Source organism: Scleropages formosus, chromosome 8 (assembly GCF_900964775.1).
Source record: "Scleropages formosus chromosome 8, fSclFor1.1, whole genome shotgun sequence".
In the NCBI taxonomy this organism is placed as follows: Eukaryota; Metazoa; Chordata; class Actinopteri; order Osteoglossiformes; family Osteoglossidae; genus Scleropages; species Scleropages formosus.
In genome coordinates, this window is record NC_041813.1 from 10942052 (window position 1) to 10964937 (window position 22886).

At 42.2% G+C, this 22886-nt stretch overlaps 1 protein-coding gene across 8 annotated transcripts; it reads right to left on the reverse strand.

The window, feature by feature from the left end:
- Nucleotides 1-1089: 1089 nt before the first annotated feature.
- LOC108918112 (LIM domain-binding protein 1-like) lies at nt 1090-22173 on the reverse strand. 8 transcript variants are annotated; one of them, XM_018725121.1, is made up of 12 exons: nt 21946-22173; nt 20248-20348; nt 12002-12104; nt 11501-11545; nt 8740-8815; nt 8536-8638; nt 8272-8444; nt 6161-6283; nt 5793-5876; nt 4627-4750; nt 4295-4434; nt 1090-2741 (listed from the first exon to the last, which is right to left on the reverse strand). In XM_018725121.1, the coding sequence occupies exons 2-12, from the start codon at nt 20273-20275 to the stop codon at nt 2688-2690; spliced, it is 1053 nt and encodes a 350-aa protein (XP_018580637.1). In that variant the 5' UTR covers nt 20276-20348; nt 21946-22173; the 3' UTR covers nt 1090-2687. The 8 variants fall into 8 exon arrangements, with proteins under 8 accessions (XP_018580637.1, XP_018580633.1, XP_018580636.1 ...); XM_018725117.1 differs by having other exon boundaries at nt 1090-3550; XM_018725120.1 differs by having other exon boundaries at nt 4289-4434.
- Between the last annotated feature and the right edge of the window lie 713 nt (nt 22174-22886).

Consider the following 22886-nt stretch of genomic DNA (forward strand, 5'->3'; position numbering starts at 1 on the left):
GTCATTTTTTCTTCCTCAGGCTCCAGTTATTTTCCACTAGAACTGACAAAAAGATCTGATCAGATATAATGTGCCAGACAATGAAAAAATCTGAAAAACAGACAACTGGAAGAGCAGCAAATACTATTTCACAGCACTGTGTGTCCAGTGTTTTTTGTTCTGTAGTGTTCAGATTTTTACCCGATTTTAGAGACAACTAGCCTGCGAAGAAGCTTTGCCTCTGTTTTCCTTCTGTATTAACTTTTCTGTCATCTATATGATTTAGTGGGTCTACCTTTCAGTTTGCTGATCTGTGCTGATGGTCTTATTAGGTAGCCATATAGAACGTTTATATGTCTGTACTGGTGTAAAATTTGGCAATAGTGTAATGTGAGCTGGCTAGTATAGATTCAACAAATTTCCTTTATCCCCCCCCCCCCAAGAAAGGCTTCTTCACATCTCTACACATCTACATCTGGTTGATAAGTCATTTTTTTGCTAAAGTATTTGCAAAAAGTTGTACTATAACAGAGGCATGCAGTGGCGCTCTCTGGTGGGTCTGGGGTTCCAGTCCTGCTTGAGGTGCCACGCGACAGACTGGGATCCCGTCCTGGGTGTGTGCCCTCCTCCTCCAGCCTTGCACCCTGTGGTGCTGGGTAAGGCTCCAGCTCGCTGCAATCCCTGCTCGAGACAAGCGGTTTCAGCCAGTGTGTGTGTGTACTATAACATTACATTCATCATGATTACAAATGCAGTGAGCTACCGCAGACTTCTCTGACTCCATGTTACTTTTCCCTCAAGCCGCATGTTTCGGTCCATAGGCAGCGGTAAGAAGATCAATCATTTCACCCAAGCAAATTAATTTCATTGAGTAGTTATTTGTTATGCTCATTTTACTCAAAGGCCCAAGCTGTCCTGTTAAATGCATTACACTACATCACATTAAGGTGCCACACACACTTGCAAAAATATATGAATATACATTAAAACAGGTGTGCACACATGAAACAAACAGGACCAAATACTTATAGTAAAAGAGAAAGCTTTATTGGTATCATACATGAATTACCAATTACAGAACCTAGGTAAAATATACAGTATGCATACACCAAAAAGACAGGGACAGCAACCCAGTTTCCATTTAAAACATTTAAAGTACAGGAACAGCAGAAGCTACATTTCGATGAGGGCAACTGGACAGCTGTGACAGAATAAAGATAAATTAATATTTCATTTCAGTGTTACACTGCTTTACCTATTTCCATGGTTCCAAAACATTTGACATTGTTACTAGGAGCGCCCTCTGATGGTGCTCATCAGTATTTACTGGGTTAGAGAGAATGTACAGAGCTTGTTTACAATAATCTGAAACTATCTGAAAACAAAAAACAAATACGGTATACAAGAGGATTATTATAAAAGCACAGTTATATGGGACCTAAGGTACAAGGCTGACAAGTATGATAATATATTCTGGACCACATTTCCGATCAGATGCTTTGCAAAGACAAAAATTTTTCAGTAAGCACACTGGAAACAATGTAGGAAAACAACTTTGAACAACTGTGGACTAGGAAGACATGAGTGAATAAAATAATTCTCGAAAAAATGTAACATGAACTTTGTTGTACCCTTACGACAAAAGGTTCTACTGCATGTTTACAGAGGAAAGTATGACTTTCAAACACAGCATTAGAGGACATAGCAACCACTTCAAACACATAAGCACAAATACAAACAACTGAACAGAAAAAAATGTGGGTTATTTGGCAGAAAGGGTATAAAGAATTCAGCAAAAAGCTCCTTGGTCAACAGCTTTTAAAATAAATGTCAAAAATACAAAAGGAAACTGGTCAGTACAGACAGCTGTTCTATATGCTGTGTTAACCCTGTACTTATTGGCTGCTGCAGCCCAGCTAAAACTACTTTTGAAGTGATGCTAATGTCCTAAACATACTGTAGGAAAAGGGTAAGGGAGTCTGTATGTTACAGCTTGGACAAACCCACAGCCCAAAACACAAAGCCAGGCTCTAATGACAGCGTGACTCAAGTCCTGAGAAGAGGTCGTCTTTGCAGACTTTTTATAGCTTATTATGACCACACACATACACATGGTCTGCCTCCTGGTTGACCTCATGACCCCGCATAAATCCGCAACGTGGTGCACCTTTAGGGGACAGGATTTATGGGGTTCTTAGCTCCAGTGAGGTTCCAGGATATCACCGTCTGTTTCTTTCAATACAAATCAAACACAGACAACTCTCATTTCCAATTACTATTAGTTACTGTGAAGTAATAATTATAACAATAATAATAATAGTCATGATAGAAAATTGTTGCATTAAGTGTTATACATTTATATAGTTCTATTTTCCAGTTACAAGTTTAACCTTCCACGGTTTCATATTTGAAATAGAGGATTATAAGGAAAGGAAAACAAATTGATAGGAAAAATAGATTGATAATACAGCAAAAACAGTGCACAGAATATTAAGGGGTGTTTTTTGTCCATTTGTTTCTTTCTTTTAAAAATTGTTATAAAAATAAGAAATTAAAAGACATAAAAGCTTAACCCACTTTAGTACATTGTGTGAAAAGAGTCCAGAATGGAGTGGAGGCCAGCAGGCGAGACCAAGGTGTGCAACCCACCCCCAGTACCTCAGAGCTTTACTGCTCGTGTGCATTGCTAACATTTAACGAAGTGGTTCTCAACTCCGGTCCTCAAGCTCCGGCACTGTACAGGTTTTTGTTCCAACCAGGTCCTACAAAACAAATAATTTAATTTTTAAAAACTGAACGTCCATTGTACCCTGAAGTTGCACACAAAGCTTTCTATTCAGAGGTAAAATGCACAGGCAAAGAGAAAAGAGGGAGACAGGCAAATTGCCCTATGGGGCAACAGAAACCAGACACTCAGGGTTGGAACAAGAACCTGCGGAGGCACCTGCCATTCCTGGTGCTAATGGGCCATGACTCTGAGATCAACCTTGAAGGATCCCAGCTCAGTCCAAAAGCCCTGGTTCCACAGACAATAAGCATTTGCCAAGCACAACCAGAAGGAAAGTACACAAAAGTAACAACTAAAGACCACTTGAGGTGGAAAAATCCAGACCAATATTTCCAGGGTAGCTGAAAGCTAATAACTTAGCAGGCTTTCAGTTCTGAACTTCTGTTGCAGATGGAGGAGAGGCCCTTCAGATGCTAACGTCATGGCTAAGAAAAAAAAATGCAGGCAGGGCCGAGTTGAGCACCACTTTGTGGGCGATTCTGAAGGTTAATGAACATCGTAAGTTGCCCCTACACTCTGCCCTCTTGCCCCCCTCCCCTTCAGCGCTCCAGTCTACTGGGACGCTTGTGACGTGGGGTTGTCACTCTTGCTCTCCTGGCTGGAGGGGGGCTTGCTGTTCCAGGGGCTGTTGGCACCCAGTGCGGGGGAGCTGTTGAAACTGTCTTCGTCGTCGATGCCGTTGGCTGCGTCAAACTGCGTGTTCTCCAGCCGAGTGATCAGCCTCTCGTCCTCGTCCCCGAACTCCCCTCCCATCAGAGTGGGCTCTCCCACCACCATCACGTCCTGCAGGGGGGCACAGGAAGGGCCGCAAACATTACCCCCCCTAATTCCCAGAGGGGAGCTGACGCCTGAAACAGTGGGCCCTCCTGGACACCAGCAACGGGTCAGAGTAGTGGTTCCCATGGCAGAAGAAAAGTCCAATGGCGAAAGAAAAGTTTAAGAAGAATATGGCCAGGCGGTACGCCAAGGCCTCTCCACTAAAACAGGCACTCAGGATTGCAGGCTCTTCACTTGTCTTGCTGGGACCCTCCTTGAACCTCAGCTACAAGTAACAGGCCTCATTGAATGGCAGGCCCAGTACCATGGCTCTCTTGAGGTAAATATTCTTGCATGCTATACCGAGGCCGATGCAGAACCTGAAGGCCAGAGACTTGGAACTCCAGGACATCCACCATTTACCTTGTCTACCTAGATTGATGTAGCCCCCTTCGGCAACAATAGACCATAAGCAGCCCCATAGTCATTTAAATCCCGGCATCTTCCACTTTCCTCATGGCAGAGCTACTTCTTTTCATGACACGGTTACCAGTGTTGTGCTCAAGCATTCATAGAAGCCCACAAAACATTGAAACAGACACACTTGTGGCAGAAAGTGCTATGTCAGGCCCTCTGAGCTCATCCACAAAGCAGTAGGAATGCTTGGGTACACATTCATGCACCATAAGAAGACAAAAGAATACATTCTAATTTCTCCCCACCCATTTATTCCATGCAGAAAGTAAGATTAAATGAGATGCTTACAGGTACCTGGCTGGAGAGGCCAAATCCTCCTGCTGGGCTCTTCTTCTTGCCGCTGCTGTTATTAGTGCCTCCTCCCCCGCTCATGGTGCTTCCCCCAGACATCTTTCGCTTCCTTCGCTTGCTGGGTGCCTGCCTTGCAGGCTCAGCTGAAGGATCACAAGGCAAGAGTAAGGTACTCTGTCCACTTTCATCAGTTTCATATTTGTTTACACTGGCTACCCTTCATGAAAATGTAATCAGATATTATATTTGTGTGCAATGAAATCTACTAAAGAAAACAAACCAATCCAGGCTTAAGGCACCAGGAGAGACAGCAGAAAAGTTTGGACCGCTCTTACCTGGGGGTGCCACCATACGCTGCCACTTCTGGAAGAGGCATGTTTTGAGGCAGTCTCGAGGGCTGAGGCTATAGGTCTTGTGTCTGGACATCAGTTCTTGCATGGGCTCCAGAATGACACACAGCTGGGAAAGAGGAATGCAAGCATTCACAACTAACCAAACCAATAATCCCACAGGTCTATAGGCATTAGCAGCAAAGGACACGTAAAACTATCAAAATGGAGCCACAAGAAAAACAGCAGTACTACAAGTAACTATATACATAAAATACTAGAGGACTGACCTGTTCCAGATGAAAAACCATCTGTGCAGGAGTGCTCAACTATTACATCAAATGAGTGTGTTTGATGTTGAAAGACTTAAAAACACACAGTGACCCCAAATTACATCACTGACGACATATTCAGGTGCCACATACAATGCGTGATATAAATGCAGAATCAACAGGGCACCAGATTTTTCAGATGAATGTCCATGAAGGCAATGACAACTGTTATGGATTAAACTAGAAGACCGGAACATTTGCTACACCCCAACCTGACTTCTATGCTGCTCCACCTCTGCCCACTTGGTGGTCCTATGCACGAAAGGTCCAAAATCAAAAGCACAAAGGTTTTCGGTTCTGGCTCAAATGTGACGAATGAGCTCTCCCTCTCACCCAGAACTGCCGAATCTCTTGCTACATTTAGGATGGGTCTCAAAACTCGCCTCTTTTGGACTCACTTCTCCCCAGATTTCTTAAGTGAACATTGAATGTGAAAGTTGAACATTTTTATGTTTAATAATTTTGTGATTAAAAATTGTTAAATAATAGATCAACCTTTAAGCAGCTACACATGTAATGTATACCGGTTCATATGGTGGAATCTGACAAATTAACTGTATTTCAGAATCACAAGTCTCCATCCAAGTCTCTCCTGCTGTTGATGCAATGCACTCGCTGTACTTTTTCTCTGAGATGTACCTTGGTTTAGAGAAAAGCATCTGCTAAATGAATAAACGTAAATGTAAACTGAACCGTATTAACAGAATTCAGCATTTCACTTCTTGTTCTTTTCTGTAACCCCACGTAGAACAGTCTACTAACTCTATACACATCTTTGAGCAGTCAGGTCAAGAGTTAATCATTCGGAACTGCATTCTGTATCCAGTGTGAGGTACTCACTCGGAGGTAGTTCAGTGTAGAGTTGGAGAGACCACATCTTGTGATGTTTTTGGACAGCTGGTCAAGCATCTGAGGCTCCTGCGTCTATAGTACAAGGACATGGGAGGGGTTAGGATTTTCATTCCTAGCATTCGCTCTTTCCCAAAACCTTCCCCTGGAATTCTTGTGACTTCATGTAGGTGAACCAAACTGGAAAACACTAGACAGTATCACACAGGTGTATGCACTTAGAACTGGTTCAGGAAGTTAGAACTTGAGGAAACAAAATAAAACAGACTGTTGTTCTAATCAAAACAAAAACAAGGCCATGAGATGAAAGATGTGACTATTTGCCTCTATGATAGTGTGGGTGTTTGCAGTTCACTTACGTGCATGGCTAAAATGCTGCGAGGAAGAACCTCCCGATGCTGGCGGATGCTGAAGTGCCAAGTCTTTATTCTCATCATGTCATCAAACATGAATTCCAGGTACAGTCGGCCCTCCACACAGACCTGACCAGGGGACACACATGAACCAAGGGCTGAAGTCACAGAACTGATAACTGCAAGTGAGTGGCTCTTGAAGGATGGAATTTATAGTGTCATTTCAAAGGCCTATACACACCACTCATACAGGTGGTCCTCCACTGGGTTCTGTTCTAAACATACCATGGTAAGGCAACAATACCCTTATAGCATATGAAAAATAAGAATATATAAACAACACCCATGAATGCTATGTTGTCTAACAGGGCTCTGTTAATTTTTTTTTTTTAAATTTCACACATCAGGATAAAATAATACTAACACAATAATAATATAAATACATTTGTTCATTTAGCTGACACTTTTCTCCACAGTCACAATTATTTACTCATCTACACCAGTGAGTGATTTTACTGGAGCAATTTTTAAGTACCTTGCTCAAGGGTACTACAGCTGGAGGTGGGATTTCAACCTGCAACCTTTGGGCCCAAAGGCAGCAGCTCTAACCACTACAGTAAAGGTCGCTCTATAAATTTATTATATTAATTCTAAAAAATGCAATGCAGGTAATTATGTATGAATACTGTAAATGGAAAGCAAGGCTTTGCAACTGGCAACCCACAGGCTAATTCTGGCCAGTAAATTTTTATGCAGCCCTTTAGCTGATTTTGGATATTAAAAATTAAAATGCATTTATCACCATAAAAAACCTGTTTCTGGTCAAAAATCCACCCCAATACAAACTCCTCAAATAAAAAATGGGTTCTTGTCTTTGCCTCATCCCTTGCTGTCAGATCCTGAGAGGAAGCTTTTGACATGCATGCTCTGAAGTTTCACAGAATTGCAAGATTACTAACTCACAAAGAGGCAGAGTAGTGTGCGAACTTCTCCAAAAACGTAAACAGGCAGGTCAAGCCTTTGGCATATGACTGCAATAAAAACACTTGTCCCCCCTTACAAGTAGCCACCTCCATCAGTGTCTGCAGATTGTACTTACTTCATATGAACCTAACTTTACAGCTCTTGCTAAATGCAGTTTTAGTAATTAAGAGAATTTTAAAAAAAGAGAATGTTGGTCAACTCAGATAGGGTCATTCTGTTACATAATCTAAGCTCTTCCTCTGTTCTGTCCTGTTCTCTTAAAGTGAAAAACTGTTGTAACAAGTGTGATTTTAAAAAACCCAACAAAATGGAGAATGTCAAGGGAATGACTGTCCTTATTGTTTATGCACTTAAAGGGCATCTCTTAGCAAATTTTTCATGTTTTTGTGTGTGTGTCATTTATACCAATTGAAATATCAATATTGAGATTGTTAATATCAATATAAACACCCTTTGATACACAAAATTATATTTAGTACTGTTTTTACTGTTTACATGTAAATACTGAGATCTGAGAATTACTCAAAAAAATGTTGGATGCCCAGACATTTTACATTTGATAATCTGGCCCAAATAAGAAAACAGATAAAGAACCCTTCTGTGTAGTAATCATAAATTAATATTGAATACTCACTTTTCTTTATTGCCATTTTAAATAAAAACTTGAAGCAAATCATAAACAAAAAGTCCTGTAAACAAAAACATCACTGCTAGACATCTGAACACTGAGACCCAAACAATAATAAATACGTCTGCCTTGCAGCAGTGCAGCCAGCCAATGTTGTACAGTAGATTGAGACATCACAGTCAAATGTTACAACCAAACGTCTGGATTTCACATTAACGTAAGGTTAATAGAACAGTCATCATAAGCCCGTGTGGTATAACTCAAATATGTGTAACTTGAGGACCACTTCCACAGCTAACTGATCTATGTACATAACTTGAAACAACTAGAAAAAGACAAATGGATAAAATATAAATGTTAGAAACATTTTTTTTATGTCAAACATAAAAGGTTATATCTTTTAACAAAAAAAAAAAAAAAAAATTTAAATTCTGGCTCTTTCCCAGCTAAGCTACAGTGAATGAAAAATTATTAAAATTACATAGAAGGGGACTTAACACTGTACCTGTGTGAACATGGGCTTGCCATTCTGAGTCACCATAGTGCACTGGTCACAATCCAGGGACACAAAGTTGTTGTGAAAAGACTCTTTGGGGTGCTTCAGGACGTAATAGAGCTCAATGGCACCCCCTTCAAAAATGCTGCGGAAATACCGTGGAATGAGCGTTCTCCCAATGGCTGTGGGGAGCAAAGGGGAGGCATGTTAATGTGGAGTCCAGGTGGGGTGAGGAATTCCAGTGCAACAAATTGTATGGCAGAAATAACTCACTGTATCGTTTTGGACCATCCTCCAGACAGAAGGTGATAGTCAGCATTGCATCATCCTCAAAGAACTCTGTGGTGAAGGCATCCCACCACAAATTGTCACAGTCCTACAGCATAGGATAAACCAGAAATGACACAGGATGAGTATGAAACTCAGACCAGTGGGCACATTGTGTTGCTACCAGCCCAGAGGACACAAAGATTTCACCTCTGTCCAATTCTGGAGCCGCTTGTTAAGCTCAAATATCCTGTAGTCAGTCTGGTTTCCATAAGGCGTGTGCCTCCTGTTGGAAGAGAAGGTTTACAGCAGGATTAGTGGGGCTATCATGGAAATGCATACCTGAGGTCTTCTTGAAGCTAGGATTTCAAAATTGTAAGACATTGCTACTCTTTTAACACAACTAAAGAGCTAAACCGTCTTCCTGGTATAGCTACATAAATTGTCAACTTACAGGAGGTAATCTATTATGATTTATTAATTTTGCAGATTCTTTTCTCCAAAGTGATTCACAATGTTAGATTTGTGTATCAAGCTACTTAAAAAAGAAAAAAAAAAGGAGGTGGTGGGGGGGGGCACAGCGGGTTTGGCCGGGGCCCACTGTGTGGTGGGTCTGGGGTTCGACTCCCGCTTGGGGTGCCCTGCGGCAGACTGGTGTCCCGTCCGGCATGTGTTCCCTCCCTCCCTCAGCCCCGCGCTCTGCGCTGCCAGGCTAGGCCCCAGCTCGCCACGACCCCGCTCAGGAGAAGCAGTTGTAGACATTGTGTGTGTTACTTAAAATGTTTTCCCAATTTACACTGCAAGGTCATTTTTAATTGGTACAATTTAGGGTAAGAGGTTTACTCAAAGGTACTACAGCCAGAGCAGGGATTCAAACCCAAGCCCTTTTGACTGCAAGTCTAGCTGCTGCCTCTGTTAGCTATGAATTCAGAATAAACAAAGAAAATTTAATCAAACAGTAATTCTACTATCCACATATGATAACCTGCTAGGGGGTGCAGTGTCGCAGCAGGCTTGGGTGAGTCCTGCTCTCTGGTAGGTCTGGGGTTCGAGTGCTGCTTGGGGTGCCTTGTGACGGACTGGCGTCCCGTCCTGGGTGTGTCCCCTCCCCCTCTAGCCTTGTGCCCTGTGTTGCTGGGTAAGGCTCCGGTTTTCCACGACCCCACTCGGGACAAGCAGTTTCAGACAGTGTGTGGGTGATAACCTACTAATCTGCTCCTCGATAGCTACAAGACGTTATCATACGATATACCCCAACCAGACTGATATGCTCCTCCACCTCTGCCCAGTGGTGGTTCAAAACCAAAAGCAGGTTTTTGGTTCTGGCTCCAATGTGGTGGAATGATTGCTCCCTTTCATTCAGAACTCCTGAGTCTCTCGCTACATTTAAGAAGGGTCTCAAAACTTACCTCCTTCGGATTCACTTCTCCCCTGATCCCTTTTAAATTATATAGCTTGTTTTTCCCTCCTACACTGAAAACCCATACCATCAAAAAAGCTCAAATACAACTAACTATACAGGCAGTCCCCGGATTACAAACTAGTTCCATTCCTAAATCTGTCTTTAAGTTGGATTTCAACGCAGGTCGGAACAGTTAGGTACGGTTTGTGTCTACCGTGAGTTAGTCAAATGGTTGCCTTAGTATATAGTATACGGTGTACCTTTCTATGCATAACAAACATTAAAGAAACACTTCCAGATACACTAAAACATCTTTAACATAATACAGTGTAATGATTTAATTACAGAATTTATAATAGAGACATAAAAAGAGATATGTTACTACAGTATTTATAACAGAGAGAGGATGTGTGTGCGCGCAGGTACAAAAAACATTAAAGAAACAATGTTCGATTCCAATGTTCGTTGGCGTTTCACCTTTCTCCGATCGCTTTATTATTCCCACTTTAGTTTCAATTGTGATAGCTTTCCTTTCCTTGGATGCATCACCATCACTTGCATCACATTTACGGTTTAGTGCCATGGTTAAGAGGGTTAAAAAAAAAAAGAAAAAATACAGTCACACACCCGAGACACTTAACAGCAACATGGTCCCTGTCATAACGAGCAAGCAGGAGACTGAGGTTTGTGTGCGGACCCAATCACGGGATTTTTACTGTTGGTACACAAGGGAGCAAGCAAGATTCGTGGTCGGGGACAGGCGTGGGTTAGTTAATGCACAAATGTAGGTCTTGGGGAGAATCCGATGTTGTAGTCAAGGAGGCAATGCAAGTGTCGGGAGCTGTGAACGTCAGGAGCGGGAACGGTGGATTGAGGAAAACAAGGTAGTTGGAAGGATGGGTAGGTTGTCGTGGGTTCATTCGAGAGCACTGGAGAGGCGGGTTTTTCAAATGAGTTTCCACAACCAGGATGCGCGGGTGCGGCTTCTTTATACCCTGCTGCTCTGATTTCAGGCTGATGCAGATGTTCGGGGTGAGGTTGGGGGTGTGACAGTCTAACTGAAAAGAACGAAGTCTGCCCTACTTCGGGCTCACGTGCCCACAAGCCAACAAACTGCTGTAGACGTGCAATGTTTTTATGAGCATCGCAAAGTAATGCCTGTTTGTTATTACAAACAATTGTATGTCATTAGAATTTTGAAAAGGTATGTAAACTTGAATGTAAACATTTAGATTTATTCATTTAGCAGACACTTTCTCCAAAACGACATATATCTCATAGAAAATACAATTTGTGCATTACATTAGCAGAAAGAGAAACAAATGCAGACGTGCGATTCTTAAGTGCAGTTAGTTTGTTTCCTTCCACTATATGAACCAATGTTCATCACACGAGTAGCTGCATAAAACTTTATCAGAATATCAACGTTTCGTGATCACCTTCCTAGTAACATCTCCCCCCCCCACGGGGGGCGGTTCGTAACTATGGATTGTACATAAGTCGGATGTTCGTAACCCAGGAACTGCCTGTACAACCACTGGTTTCTGGAAGCAATACCAGTTTACTCACCCAAGTCCAGGCTCCAAATATGTTGGGGGGTACATCGGTGTTGGACTGCAAAGAGAAGCAGCTCAGTTGGAATTCAAGCAACTTACTCTGGCCTGCAATTCTTTAGGCTCAGCCCTGAATCTTAAACAACAAACATTTAGGGAGTCTGCATCGCAGTGCTAAACGGGTTTAGTACTGATCACTAGTACCTTGCTTTCCTCTGTCTTTTAGACCACATTAATAATACATGTCTCTGAAAACAAGGGTTATGACCACATATCTGATGTCTTCAAACCTCAATTCACTAACTCGGATGAAGGGCTCAAGCTGCTAAAGCTCCTCACCCGCACAAGCACACCTCTTCCTCAGACCTTCCTCCACAGCCTGAAAACAATGACAGTCTGACATTCTTTTCACTTAACTCCGGTAATGTGTTACTTCTGTTTCTGTGTCTGGGTGAAATCTTGTGAGCTGATCAACTTGTACACTAATTATTCCTTTGGACAGATACAGAAAACCTACCCAACATCCCGGTCCAGCATTGTGCCTGGGTGAAAGGGTGGGAAGGCGCTGCCGTTCGGGGGCTCCTTTGGCGAGTACAGCTTGAATGACTTTGAGGAACAGCCTGCAGAGAGAGGCACGACTAACATAACCACATGCACATCCACTATAAGGCAACACAGCACCAATCCTGTTTGAAACTTCAGAACAGGATTTATAACTGAAGGCTCATCACTGCATGAGTACGTGGTCACTCCATCACTATCACTAGATGATCTGAGCTAGAACTGTAATGGGTGATGCTGGATGGGACATGTTCACTTTTATTCTTCAGTTTTAAGACAGTTCACCATAGCACAGAGGATGAGTAGGCTTAATCTCACTAGAGAGAGGCTACATCAGTCAGTAACAGCTCCCAGACTGAATCTAGTAACAAGCCTTGTAGCACTTGCATTACCCCTTTTCATTGCCACCTTGCCTTCATTATCTGAGTATTAGCTATAAGTCCTATACATCTATCACTCAAATCACTACCACTGTGTATTTATTATACCTCACATCAAGACTAATATAAGTTACTTAGCTAAAAGCCTCCAGTGCACAGGGGCAGCAAGTAGTGACTTGGATATAACTGTCACCTTTCAGTATGAAGACTCTCAGTTCAATTCAATTTATTATTTATTTCAACACACACACACACGTGTATGTGTGTGTATTTATTTCAATTTATTTTTATAGAGCACTCTTCTCATACAGTGACACACAGCATTTTAACAAAGACATAAGGCAAGATAAACAAATACATCAGATAAGAAACCAAGAAGACAGTTGACTAATGACTACCATAATAAAGTACTTTTATAGAGCTATAAGTATACCTACTGGCCACGGAAGAAAGGAACAAAAACTCCCAACTGAAAATCAAGGGAGAAAAAAAACCTCTGGGAGTCCAAGGGCCAGTGGTTGCCCACTCCTCCCAGGCATTCTAGATTAAGCAACAATTCTAAGCAAGTTAACAAGTAATAATGATATTGTTGCTATATGGTATCTTGAATCCCTAGCTCAGCATGATATGTCTTGTCCATCATGGCAGTTGGTCATCATCTTCAGTCAGCATGGGAGTTCATGGGACAGCAGTTCAAATCCTACCCTTGCTGTACTGCCCATGTTCATTATATTTAATCTGAATTCACACACTAACAATAATCTAAGGTACAAATGACTAAACCAATGTGAAAGTGCTTAACACTGCAAGCCACCTTAGGCAAACTTATCAGCTAAATAAAGATGTATAATAATGAAAGGGCAAAGCGAAAGGCCCCACAATTGTCATCCACATCTTCATATCATGTTATGTAATATGCACTGCCTGTTCGTTTTAAAACAGTAAAAAAAAAAGCAGAGGTCAAAAGGGTGACAGCTCCACCTCAGAGTGTGGGGTTAGAGGAGACAGAGTGAGCAAAGCCAAGGCAGGCCCTGGGCATCGGGTTCAGACCACGCTGAATAGACAACCCAGGCAATGAGGGCTCCTCAGTGAAATGAACATTATAAAGAGAGTGCCTACAGGTAAAAACACCAATGAGATACTGCAATGCAAAACAACATCATCATGTCTCATGATGATATACATATATATATATTATTCCCCCCCCCATGTTACGTAAGCACGCTGCTACTACTTGTCCGAGTAGTACGACAAAGTTAACTGACTAGAACCAGAAGGTAGTCCACTTACATTACACTACACACCTGAAAAGCCTTCATATAGCAATTACCTACTCAGCAGAGTGAAAACAAGAAAGAACTAAATGCACAAAAGCACAGTGTTAGCTTGCAAGGCTGCAGTGTTCGCCGACTAGCTTAGCTTCAGTCAGTGTCTCCCGTGACATGATTTATTCGGCAAATTTGCCGTCAAACAACCGAGCAATTGTCTTTGCCGAAGCAATTCTAAAGTCATCAATTACAAAATTAAACATTTAAAGTAGTGGGAGTAACGTTTCGGCGGGAACACGAGCTTGCTGACTAGCAGCACAGCCCACTGACTGAGGTGAACAGACACAGACGCGCTCGCGTCTCTTGCCACAGACGGTGTTAGACGGTACAGGCGCCACGACCGCAGTGAATCGGGCCCGGTGCAAGCAGGGCTCCGCTCCGTCTGTCACTCGCTCCACAGCTCATTGTCCACATCGGTGCTGTCCCAAAACTATTACACACAGGAAAAAAAGAAAAAAAAAAAACCACACACATTGACATTGCCACAGAAGAAAATGGACGAGCCCGTACCTGTACAGAACTCCTAACGTTCAACGGTTGGTAAATGACAGAGCACAAATGCCGTGCGTGCGGTGCTGCAGCGAGCCGGTTAGCTAGTATAAATGGATCCTTATTTAAAGGAAAAAAAAAAAAACTTAAAATGAAAATAAGAGTAGTGTGAAAATGGGTTTTGCTGACAGTAGTAATATTCTATATCTCAAGACCTATCGTAGGAGCACAAGGGCTGGGTGGTGAAGCAGATCCGTTCTTTGTTCCTGCTCAGACATGAACAATAGCTGTGGGCCCTCCTCTTTCTGCCCGCGGATCCCCGCGCCCCTTACCCACTCCGGCCACCAGAACGAAGCAGAAGAAATCCGAGAACACCCAAAGCGCCTGGGCCCTGCCTGGCCGCCTTGCCCTGCCCTGAGTCGTCGACAACCATCCCCAGACTGACACTTGCCCAGCTAGAACTTTAACAGCTCATTTTAAGTTGTTTTTGTTTCTTATCATGTTAAGTGTACATTCGAGGAACGCAAAACAGACAGTTAAGGTTGTCATATCGATGTTATCTTTAAAGTGTCAAATATTCTTTTATATTTATATAACGTTTAACATAAGGTAAATGACAACATTTCCATGTGCTTCCTGGGGCGCTCATTTTTGAAACAAAGAATACAATAAATTGCAGCTTTCTTTGTTTTTGTTTGTTACAAATACAGGGAACATTTATATCGTTGATTACGGTAAACGGCAACCAGCTTCTATGACATTTTGCACGCAGCTCTACGTCACTGTACGAGTAATGATTATTTCCATGTTCATGCAGAATTTCAGTTCAGTACTACCTTGTAATGTTATCGTACGAGCTTTCGAATAACGAATTTTACAAGATCTAAACATTTTATAGATTATTATTTATTGTTAGTTTTATTTTTCACTTATATTTCCAAAACATTTCGTGTATTGCAAAGAAAAATCCGTTTTTCTGTCCCCACTCTTTTGCTGGCAGTAAAACGCAAAGCTATGTTGTGGTGCCTTCTTCATTCAGTTCGCTTCGCTAGTGTTAACAGCTGTCTAGTATTCTTAAGTGTTGTGTTACTAGGCCCATTATTTTATCCTTTTCTTACCAAACTTATCAGAACCATTTGATATATTGTCTGCATTTATTTTATTTCAGTATTACTAACCATAAAAAGAATGAAAGGAAATACACAATTCTTAGAAATACCTAAACAAGATGGGCTTCCTCGTTTCCTGTGAAAATGCCTAATTTTCATTGACAGTAACTGCAACCTCAGAGCTTATTCAGTATAACAAAAGAAAGAAATGCATAATGACAGCTATTCTCTTTCAAACATTTTCCCTGTGGCTTGTTGTAAAACGACTACGAAGCATCAGATCTCAGTAATTCCTCAATAACGCAAGAGCTGCACCCTGCCCTGAAACCATACTTCAGTCTTGTCACAATAGAGACCACAACCTGGCTTTTTATCAGTCTGCTTTTCCTGGAAGAGCTGCCAGACAGCACTACTAGTGTCTATTTTTTGCCTTAGAAAGAACTACCTCCTTCTTGTGTTTGGCTTGATCTGAAAGCATGTTGTCTACTTCATTTGACTAGGCCACTATCTTACATCTTTTGGTCTGGATTTGCCATCTTTGGGGGAGCCATAAAACACCTACACAAATCTTCTAATACAGATTCTCTTTCATGAGATTAACATTAACACTTATAACATTGTATTATCAAAGCCCCACCAAAGGGGAAATGTTTCCTTCAAACAAAGGACATATGGCCTCTATCAGATTCTTGACATACTGTAGAAAAAGTTTCAGAGCCACTCAGCTCCAGTGTTGTAGCAAAGTCACTTAGCTTCATATCCAAGCTGTTAAAGACACTATTACACAAGTCCAAATCCATGCCACCTAACCTCAAGTCCAAGTTCAATTTACACAAGTCTGAGTTGGGTGGTGCAGTGGTGCAGCGGGTTTGACTGGGTCCTGCTCTCCGGTGGGTCTGGGGTTTGAGTCCCACTCGGGTTGCCTTGCGACGGACTGGCATCCCATCCTGGGTGTGTTCCCTCCCTCTCCAGCCTTGTGCGCTGTGTTGCTGGGTTAAGCTCCAGTTTGCCGTGAGCCCACTTGGGACAAGCAGCTTCAGACTGTGTGTGAGAGTCTGAGTTATTTATCCCCTGCCTAAGTCCATCTTTAAGTCACAAATGAGTATTCTTCTCATTCTTAAAAAGAATGTTCATTTGTTTTGAAATCATATTTTAGCTCAGGTTTCAGGATTATAATACATATATATTTTTAGTCCTACAAAAGCAGAATTTGAAAAGCCCATCTTTCATAGCATAATTTAAAAATGTGCCCCCCAAGCAGTAATAGGTTAATTGTAGCATGGTTATAGGGTTTTTTTATTGATTTTTTTTTTGCTTAAGCAAGCAATAGACAACAGTTTTGAGGCATAGCTACCTGGTTTACTTTGAAGGTTTACTTAACTATACAGCTAAATAGCTGTAAACATATCATGTTTTGTGTTAAATGTAGATTTAAGAACTATCTGAGTTTTAAAAATAGTTCTATTTAACTGACAATCTCCTGTGAGCTGCTCAAAACTGAAATGAAATTCAACTGTTTCCTGTTTACAAAAATATCTTAACTCTTCATTTTTCCTTTGACATCCAGAGTAAAACAGACATGAAGGACTGGAGTAGTTTGTAGGTGTCTTTTACAAGAGTAATGTGGCGCCATGTTCTTCCCACTGAGGGTGGTGAGGCATTAGGGCCCCACAGGGCCTCCAGTGCTAGAGAGCTCATTCCAGCTGTCATATGTCATAAGTTATATGGATAACACACGTGATCCATCATGCCTTAGCTCACGCTCAGCAGGATACAGACACTGTGTGGGACAGCAGCGCCACCAGCTGGCCATAGTCCGGAGATACATATTTTTTTCCCATTTGTGCCTTTTCCTATCCTTTTTGTCATAATTAGCACACAATGGAAAAATAAAAATATAGTACTGAAGTGGCTGTTAAAACTGTGGCCTGTAATTGAATGAATCATAGTTGGGGAAGTCTTCCTGACCACACTTTCCAGTACTGGAGTCCCTATTACAGTATGTTTGTTCTCCTCAAACCTGTGACAAGTATGGAAGAGACCATAAATTAGAGCTAAGATCTGGTCATAACTGACATGCAGGCTTTGCTTTTGCTACAAGTAATGGTATAAGTTTATCGGCAGGACTTCAGTCTCCCTCAGACTTAAGTATTACAAAAGCACACATGTTATGCAATGTTAAATGGCACTGAAGGTTAAAAACTTATGTAATCGGCAAATTATGTAAACTTGTTGACATTTAATAGTAAAGCACGGAGGTTCTCTGTTCCAGCTCCTTTATGGTAGAACGACTTCCACCTCTCACTCAAAACTGCTGAAACTCTGTCCACATTTAAAAAGAGTCTGAAAACTCACCTCTTCCAGACTCACTTCGCCCATGATGTCTTAAGATCATGTAAGTGTAAATGTTCATGCACCATAACTTTATGATCATGCCCGGATAAGCCTTTACACAGCCGCTACTTCTGTATTGTATGTAAACGTTTGTGTATCTCAAAAAAAAAAAAAATGGTCGGAAGGTGATCAGGAGTCGTCTGTTGAGTTTTATGCAGCTACTTGTGTGATGAACATTGGTGCATGTAGTGGAAAGAAACAAACTTCACTTAAGAATCACACATCTGCAACTATGTCTCTTTCTCCTAATGTAATGCACAAATTGTATTCTCTGAGATGTATGTCGCTTTGGAGAAAAACATCTGCTAAATGAATAAATGTAAATGAATAAATGTAAATGTAAATATGTGTGTGCTCTTATATTACTTTATTGTTGTTTTCGTGAGCTTTCTCCATTACATACTGTATGTATTTAGACCCATAAAATTACTGTACACTGTAAACCTAACGCATGGCTATTTTCCTGCAGTTTTAAGTCTTTTCAGACATTTTCTGGACCATAGTCTTTTGAGGCATCTTGTGATACAATGTCTTAATGCACAAAATCCTTTTTTTATTATTTCTACCTGGTAACCATAGGAATTGCAGTGTTGTAAAAAATTCACACCAGACACCATAAGGGTAATAGGATGGCATTTGCTGAGACAAGAGATGTTCTACTCTGGTGTGACTGTTGGAGTACAAAGTGGAGTTAATATCACAAGACCGACAATTTGTCTCTACCTCTGTACCTCGTAAAAATTTTATATCGTTTGTGTATACTGACTTTCACTTTTCTTTCTTTTTTGCCTATAGAAATATCAAGGTCTATTGGGGGTGTGGATAGCAAAGAACTAAAACTGTACAAAGATGCTGAGGCCTACTGTATGTGTATCTGGCTAACAAAAACAGCCCAAGACTTGTTATGTCTGTGTTATTAACTGTCATAGCAACAGGGAAGTAATGTGGGATGGGTGGGTGGCTGGTCTGCTGGTCTGTTCGTAAGGCTCCTCTCATTCTGCTCTAAGCAAATGAGAGTGTGTGGTGGGGAAGCAAGCCTCGGTGATGGGTAGTTGTGTATTCACTCAGACTGGCTCTCACATGGGATAGTGCTGCCTGATAGTACAGAGCCTAAGCCAGCTTTAAACATTTTACATTCTGTGTGAAAACACAAAGTTAATTCAGTATGATGTCACACGGGTATGTTGAAAGCACAGACAAAACCTGTGCACATGGAGATTAGGCCTACAGCTACAGCTGAGTGGAAGATCTTAATCAAAGGAGACTTCAGATTTGCTTTCCTGTGTCATTTACAGTTGTGCTCTCTGCTGCAGGCTGGGAAACACCAGACACTAGGTAGCACAGCCGCAGCAGAGTACTGAAGAACAAGTCCCTCATGAGGACAGACTGTGAGCAGTCTGCCTGTGACAAGTTAGAGCTCATATGCACTCCTATCCCTTGTACTCTCTTCCTCTCTCTTGCTCTTTTTGTCATGTTCCCCACTACCTGGGAAGTGGCGTGTATGATAAGTCAAACGCGCATTTATTCAGTTGTCCCTTAAAAACCTCATGGTGATATGCTCAGCTTAAACCTATCACAGGCACCTTCAAGGGTTAAACTTCACAAAAATCACACACTGCACACATCTATCCCTAAGGAATTTCCCTAGAGACTGTAAGATAAAGGTGCAGTAAATGGACCCTCAAATTAAATTTTCAAATCTCTTGACCTAGTATTACACTGCCTCTCTCTTTTCACGGTACAAATACAGTGGTTAGAGCTAGTGCCTTTGGATCCAAAGGTTGCAGGTTCAGTCCCCATCTCCAGCTGTAATACCGTTGAGCAAGGTACTTACCCTAAATTGCTGCAGTAAAATTACTCAGCTGTATAAACAGGTAAATTGTAAGCTGGTAGTAACTATAACCTTAACACTGTAAGTCGCTTACAGTGTTTATTATTTTTATTGAAATAAAAAATTTTGTCACTTTGGAGAAAAGCATCAGCTAAATGAATAAATCTAAATGTAATATAAATGTACATACGGTGCATACAGTGCTTGTTGGTCCAAATCATGTAGGGTAACTGCACATTGCTTTCAATGATGTCTGCTCTCCCCAACCCCATCCTGTCACCCTCTGTTACTGCTGACTATTACATTACTGTTGTTACTCTTACCCCACCCCCTGCTCAACCTCAGTTACAGTATATGTCCCATAACTCAGCACTCAATCTTCTTCCAGCATTTGAACATACTCATAATTTTCTTTACCTGCAAAAAGCTACCATAAACAGCAATAAAAAATTACTTAGAAGAATATTCCCTTCACTAGAGCGCAATAAAACATCTTAAAATGTGAGTTCTTGAAGTCTTCTGTTGTTACGGAAAGAAAGGGACTCCTTTCCTGGGAAAACACACATACCACTACGGGCCTCTTTCAGGCCTGCGGCACCACAACAACCATGCAGTGAATTTCCCAACAGCACAGTGTGCTGGGCAGAGGAATAGAGACGAGATGAACTCACCAGGGCAAGCACAGCCTCCTACAGACATCTTCTCACATGTTGGGCTCTGCTCAGAAAGGAATGTTTCTACCTCCTCCTCACTCTGCTACCATAGGCTTCCTCTGTGGAAGAAATCATGAAAACACCCAAAATAAGGAGATGAAGAAGCAAGAGAAAAGCAGGAAGAAGGATATACTTTTCTGTTCAGCTGGCTGTACTCTGGCTCATTAATATGCAAATTGCAGTACTGGTGGGAGGAGAGAGTATGAGAGACAGGGGGGAGAGGGAGACTGACACAGCAGCCTGTGAAGCAGATCAGGAGCATGTGATGCTGTTTTTAAAAGCTGCACTGCCTTTTTTTACCCAGTGTTCTCAGTGGGAGCTACGCTGGGACTAATTACCACTCAGCACTGCTGCTGAACTCATAGACACAGCACACACATGATCTCATACAGGCACACACCTCCCTGTGCTCCACTGCCCAGCCATTACAACCACTGCTCTGGTCCTGATTACAGCCACTGTGGGTTAATGCAGGGCTCCCTGGAGAGCAGAAGCTCTTAGGAGATGTACATTTAGTTATTCACTTGTACACACACACACCCACACACATACGCAGATGTACACACATTCATAAAGATGAACTGACACAGAAAACTGAAAGGAAAATATTTATGTCGGATATGAAACTCTAAGAGATGATACTACTCATGTCTCTCCTCAGACCAAACGCTCGAGAGCTCCTACCTGTAAATCCTTTCCCTGTCTCTCTTCCTTCCCCTCTGTCATCTTCTGTCAGTGAGCATACACACAGTGTCACTATGAGATCCTCCCACTGACTTCCCATGAGTACCAGCAGATGTGGGAACAGTCTGATTTTATATGTACACCACCATTAAGGACAAGATAAAAGAAAAACCCCAGTTGAAAAGACAGAAATGTCTTATCTTAAATTCCAGTTGTGTATTTTGTAGCTAGCACTAAATTGCACCAGTGTAACAAGGGGGATTAACTTTTCTGAAAACGTTGTTAAACACACGTTATATGCAGGAAGACACTTCATTAGCATTTTCCTCAAGTCAGTTTCCTCTTTTAAATCCAGACTGAGTGGCTGATCACAGGCCAGACAACCATGACAGGCCAATTAACATCTGTGTTCAATACACTGTATTAAAGCACTCCTCAATGCTGAAAGGAAAATGCAGTGAAGAACCATGTTTGCACTTATTGAGTGCTGTCATTGCAAGCCTCCGGTGACGTGTTTCACCACTGACTGCACAATCAGATTGTGCCTTCTTCACTCTCACCCCCCTCTGAATCACACTCTCACTCCCTGTTCACACGCGCAAACACGTCTGAAAACAAAGATGGTTCCGTTCTATTTCACTCTCTCTCAGGCTGACACAAGGTAGCTGAACAGCAGCCCCCTGCATATGCACAACACGCATGGAAAAACAAACTGACGCTCATCCCACATACACTAACACACAGACTTTGCTGAAGCCCGTGAGTTGCAGCTTCACTGGCCGTCCAACAGCATGGTCCTAGGGACACTGGGTCCTTGCACATCATGTCTCCTTCTTGCACATACAAACACACAAACACAAACATGGTACTTCAGGCAAAACAATGTATCATCTTCACACCACAAAAGTGTTACATAAATGCAATAAGTGTCACCCTCTCTTCGTCTTACTGGTAAAATGAAGTGAGAGTTACCTCTCTCCCCTTTGTTCCAGGCTCCGCAGTATTGCGCTGCGCTCGGAGCAGCCTGTGGATGATGTTTACAGAGTAAATCAGCCCCTAAACAGAGAGAGGCTGGACCAGTGAAATGGCAGAGCGCTGGACGAGGCAGGAGGCAGCTTCCAGACCCACTGGAACAAATATGACGCAGAGGCAAAGCAACTTCTCCTCAGCCAGCGCACCCGAAGAGGGCACTGTCACCATGGCAACGACAGAGCAGTGTGAGCGCAGGGCACACAAGGCAGGGCATTATATCGTCTGAGCTGGTGGGAGCAGAGCCGCTCCGGAGGGGGGGGGGGATGGGGGCTATGGGGACTTAATTCCACAGGTCCTGAAGCTTGACTGGTCATGCCTGCCAACAACTGCCCCTGCAGGCATGCGCCACAGAGCAGACCCCAAGCACTGTGGGTCTCTGCAGAGATACCCTCCCAAAGACACCCTGTCTGGCCACAGAATGGGAACAAAGTGTGTTAGCAGCACAGCTTGGAGACAGCAGCACTTATGGAATGTAGACCTGAGCCAGCCAGCACCTCCAAGAATACAGTGCTTAGATGTGTAACAACGGTTTGATCAAACCCCAAATTAAACTATACCCTCTCAATTCACTTTCATATGTATTCCTTCAGCTGCAGTCAGAAAATACCAGTATCCCTGCAGCACTGGAGTTGCCTGTGGTATGGACCAGACTACGCTATGGACCCACACAGTTTCAGATCTGCACACAATAGCACTTCAGTGGTAAATGATACTGAAGGGAGAAGGACCTCTGTTATATAAAATGGCAGGATAGGTTCTTTAAATCTGAAAAAGGGCACCATAAAGACTATCCACAGCAGCACATGATGCCATAGTGAAAAAGAGGTGTCTTTACTGACTGGCTGGAAACCTTACTGTATCTCAGTGGTCCATCAGATATG

What these genes read in the sequence shown, in the direction of transcription:
- LOC108918112 (XM_018725114.1), bottom strand. Translation starts at nt 20,275, where the DNA reads ATGTCTGTAGGAGGCTGTGCTTGCCCTG. An exon ending in ATGCTGGACCGGGATGTTGG is followed by an intron (nt 11,546 to 12,001) that starts GTAGGTTTTCTG and finishes TTCTCTTTGCAG; the next exon opens with TCCAACACCGATGTACCCCC. An exon ending in GGATGGTCCAAAACGATACA is followed by an intron (nt 8,445 to 8,535) that starts GTGAGTTATTTC and finishes TGCTCCCCACAG; the next exon opens with CCATTGGGAGAACGCTCATT.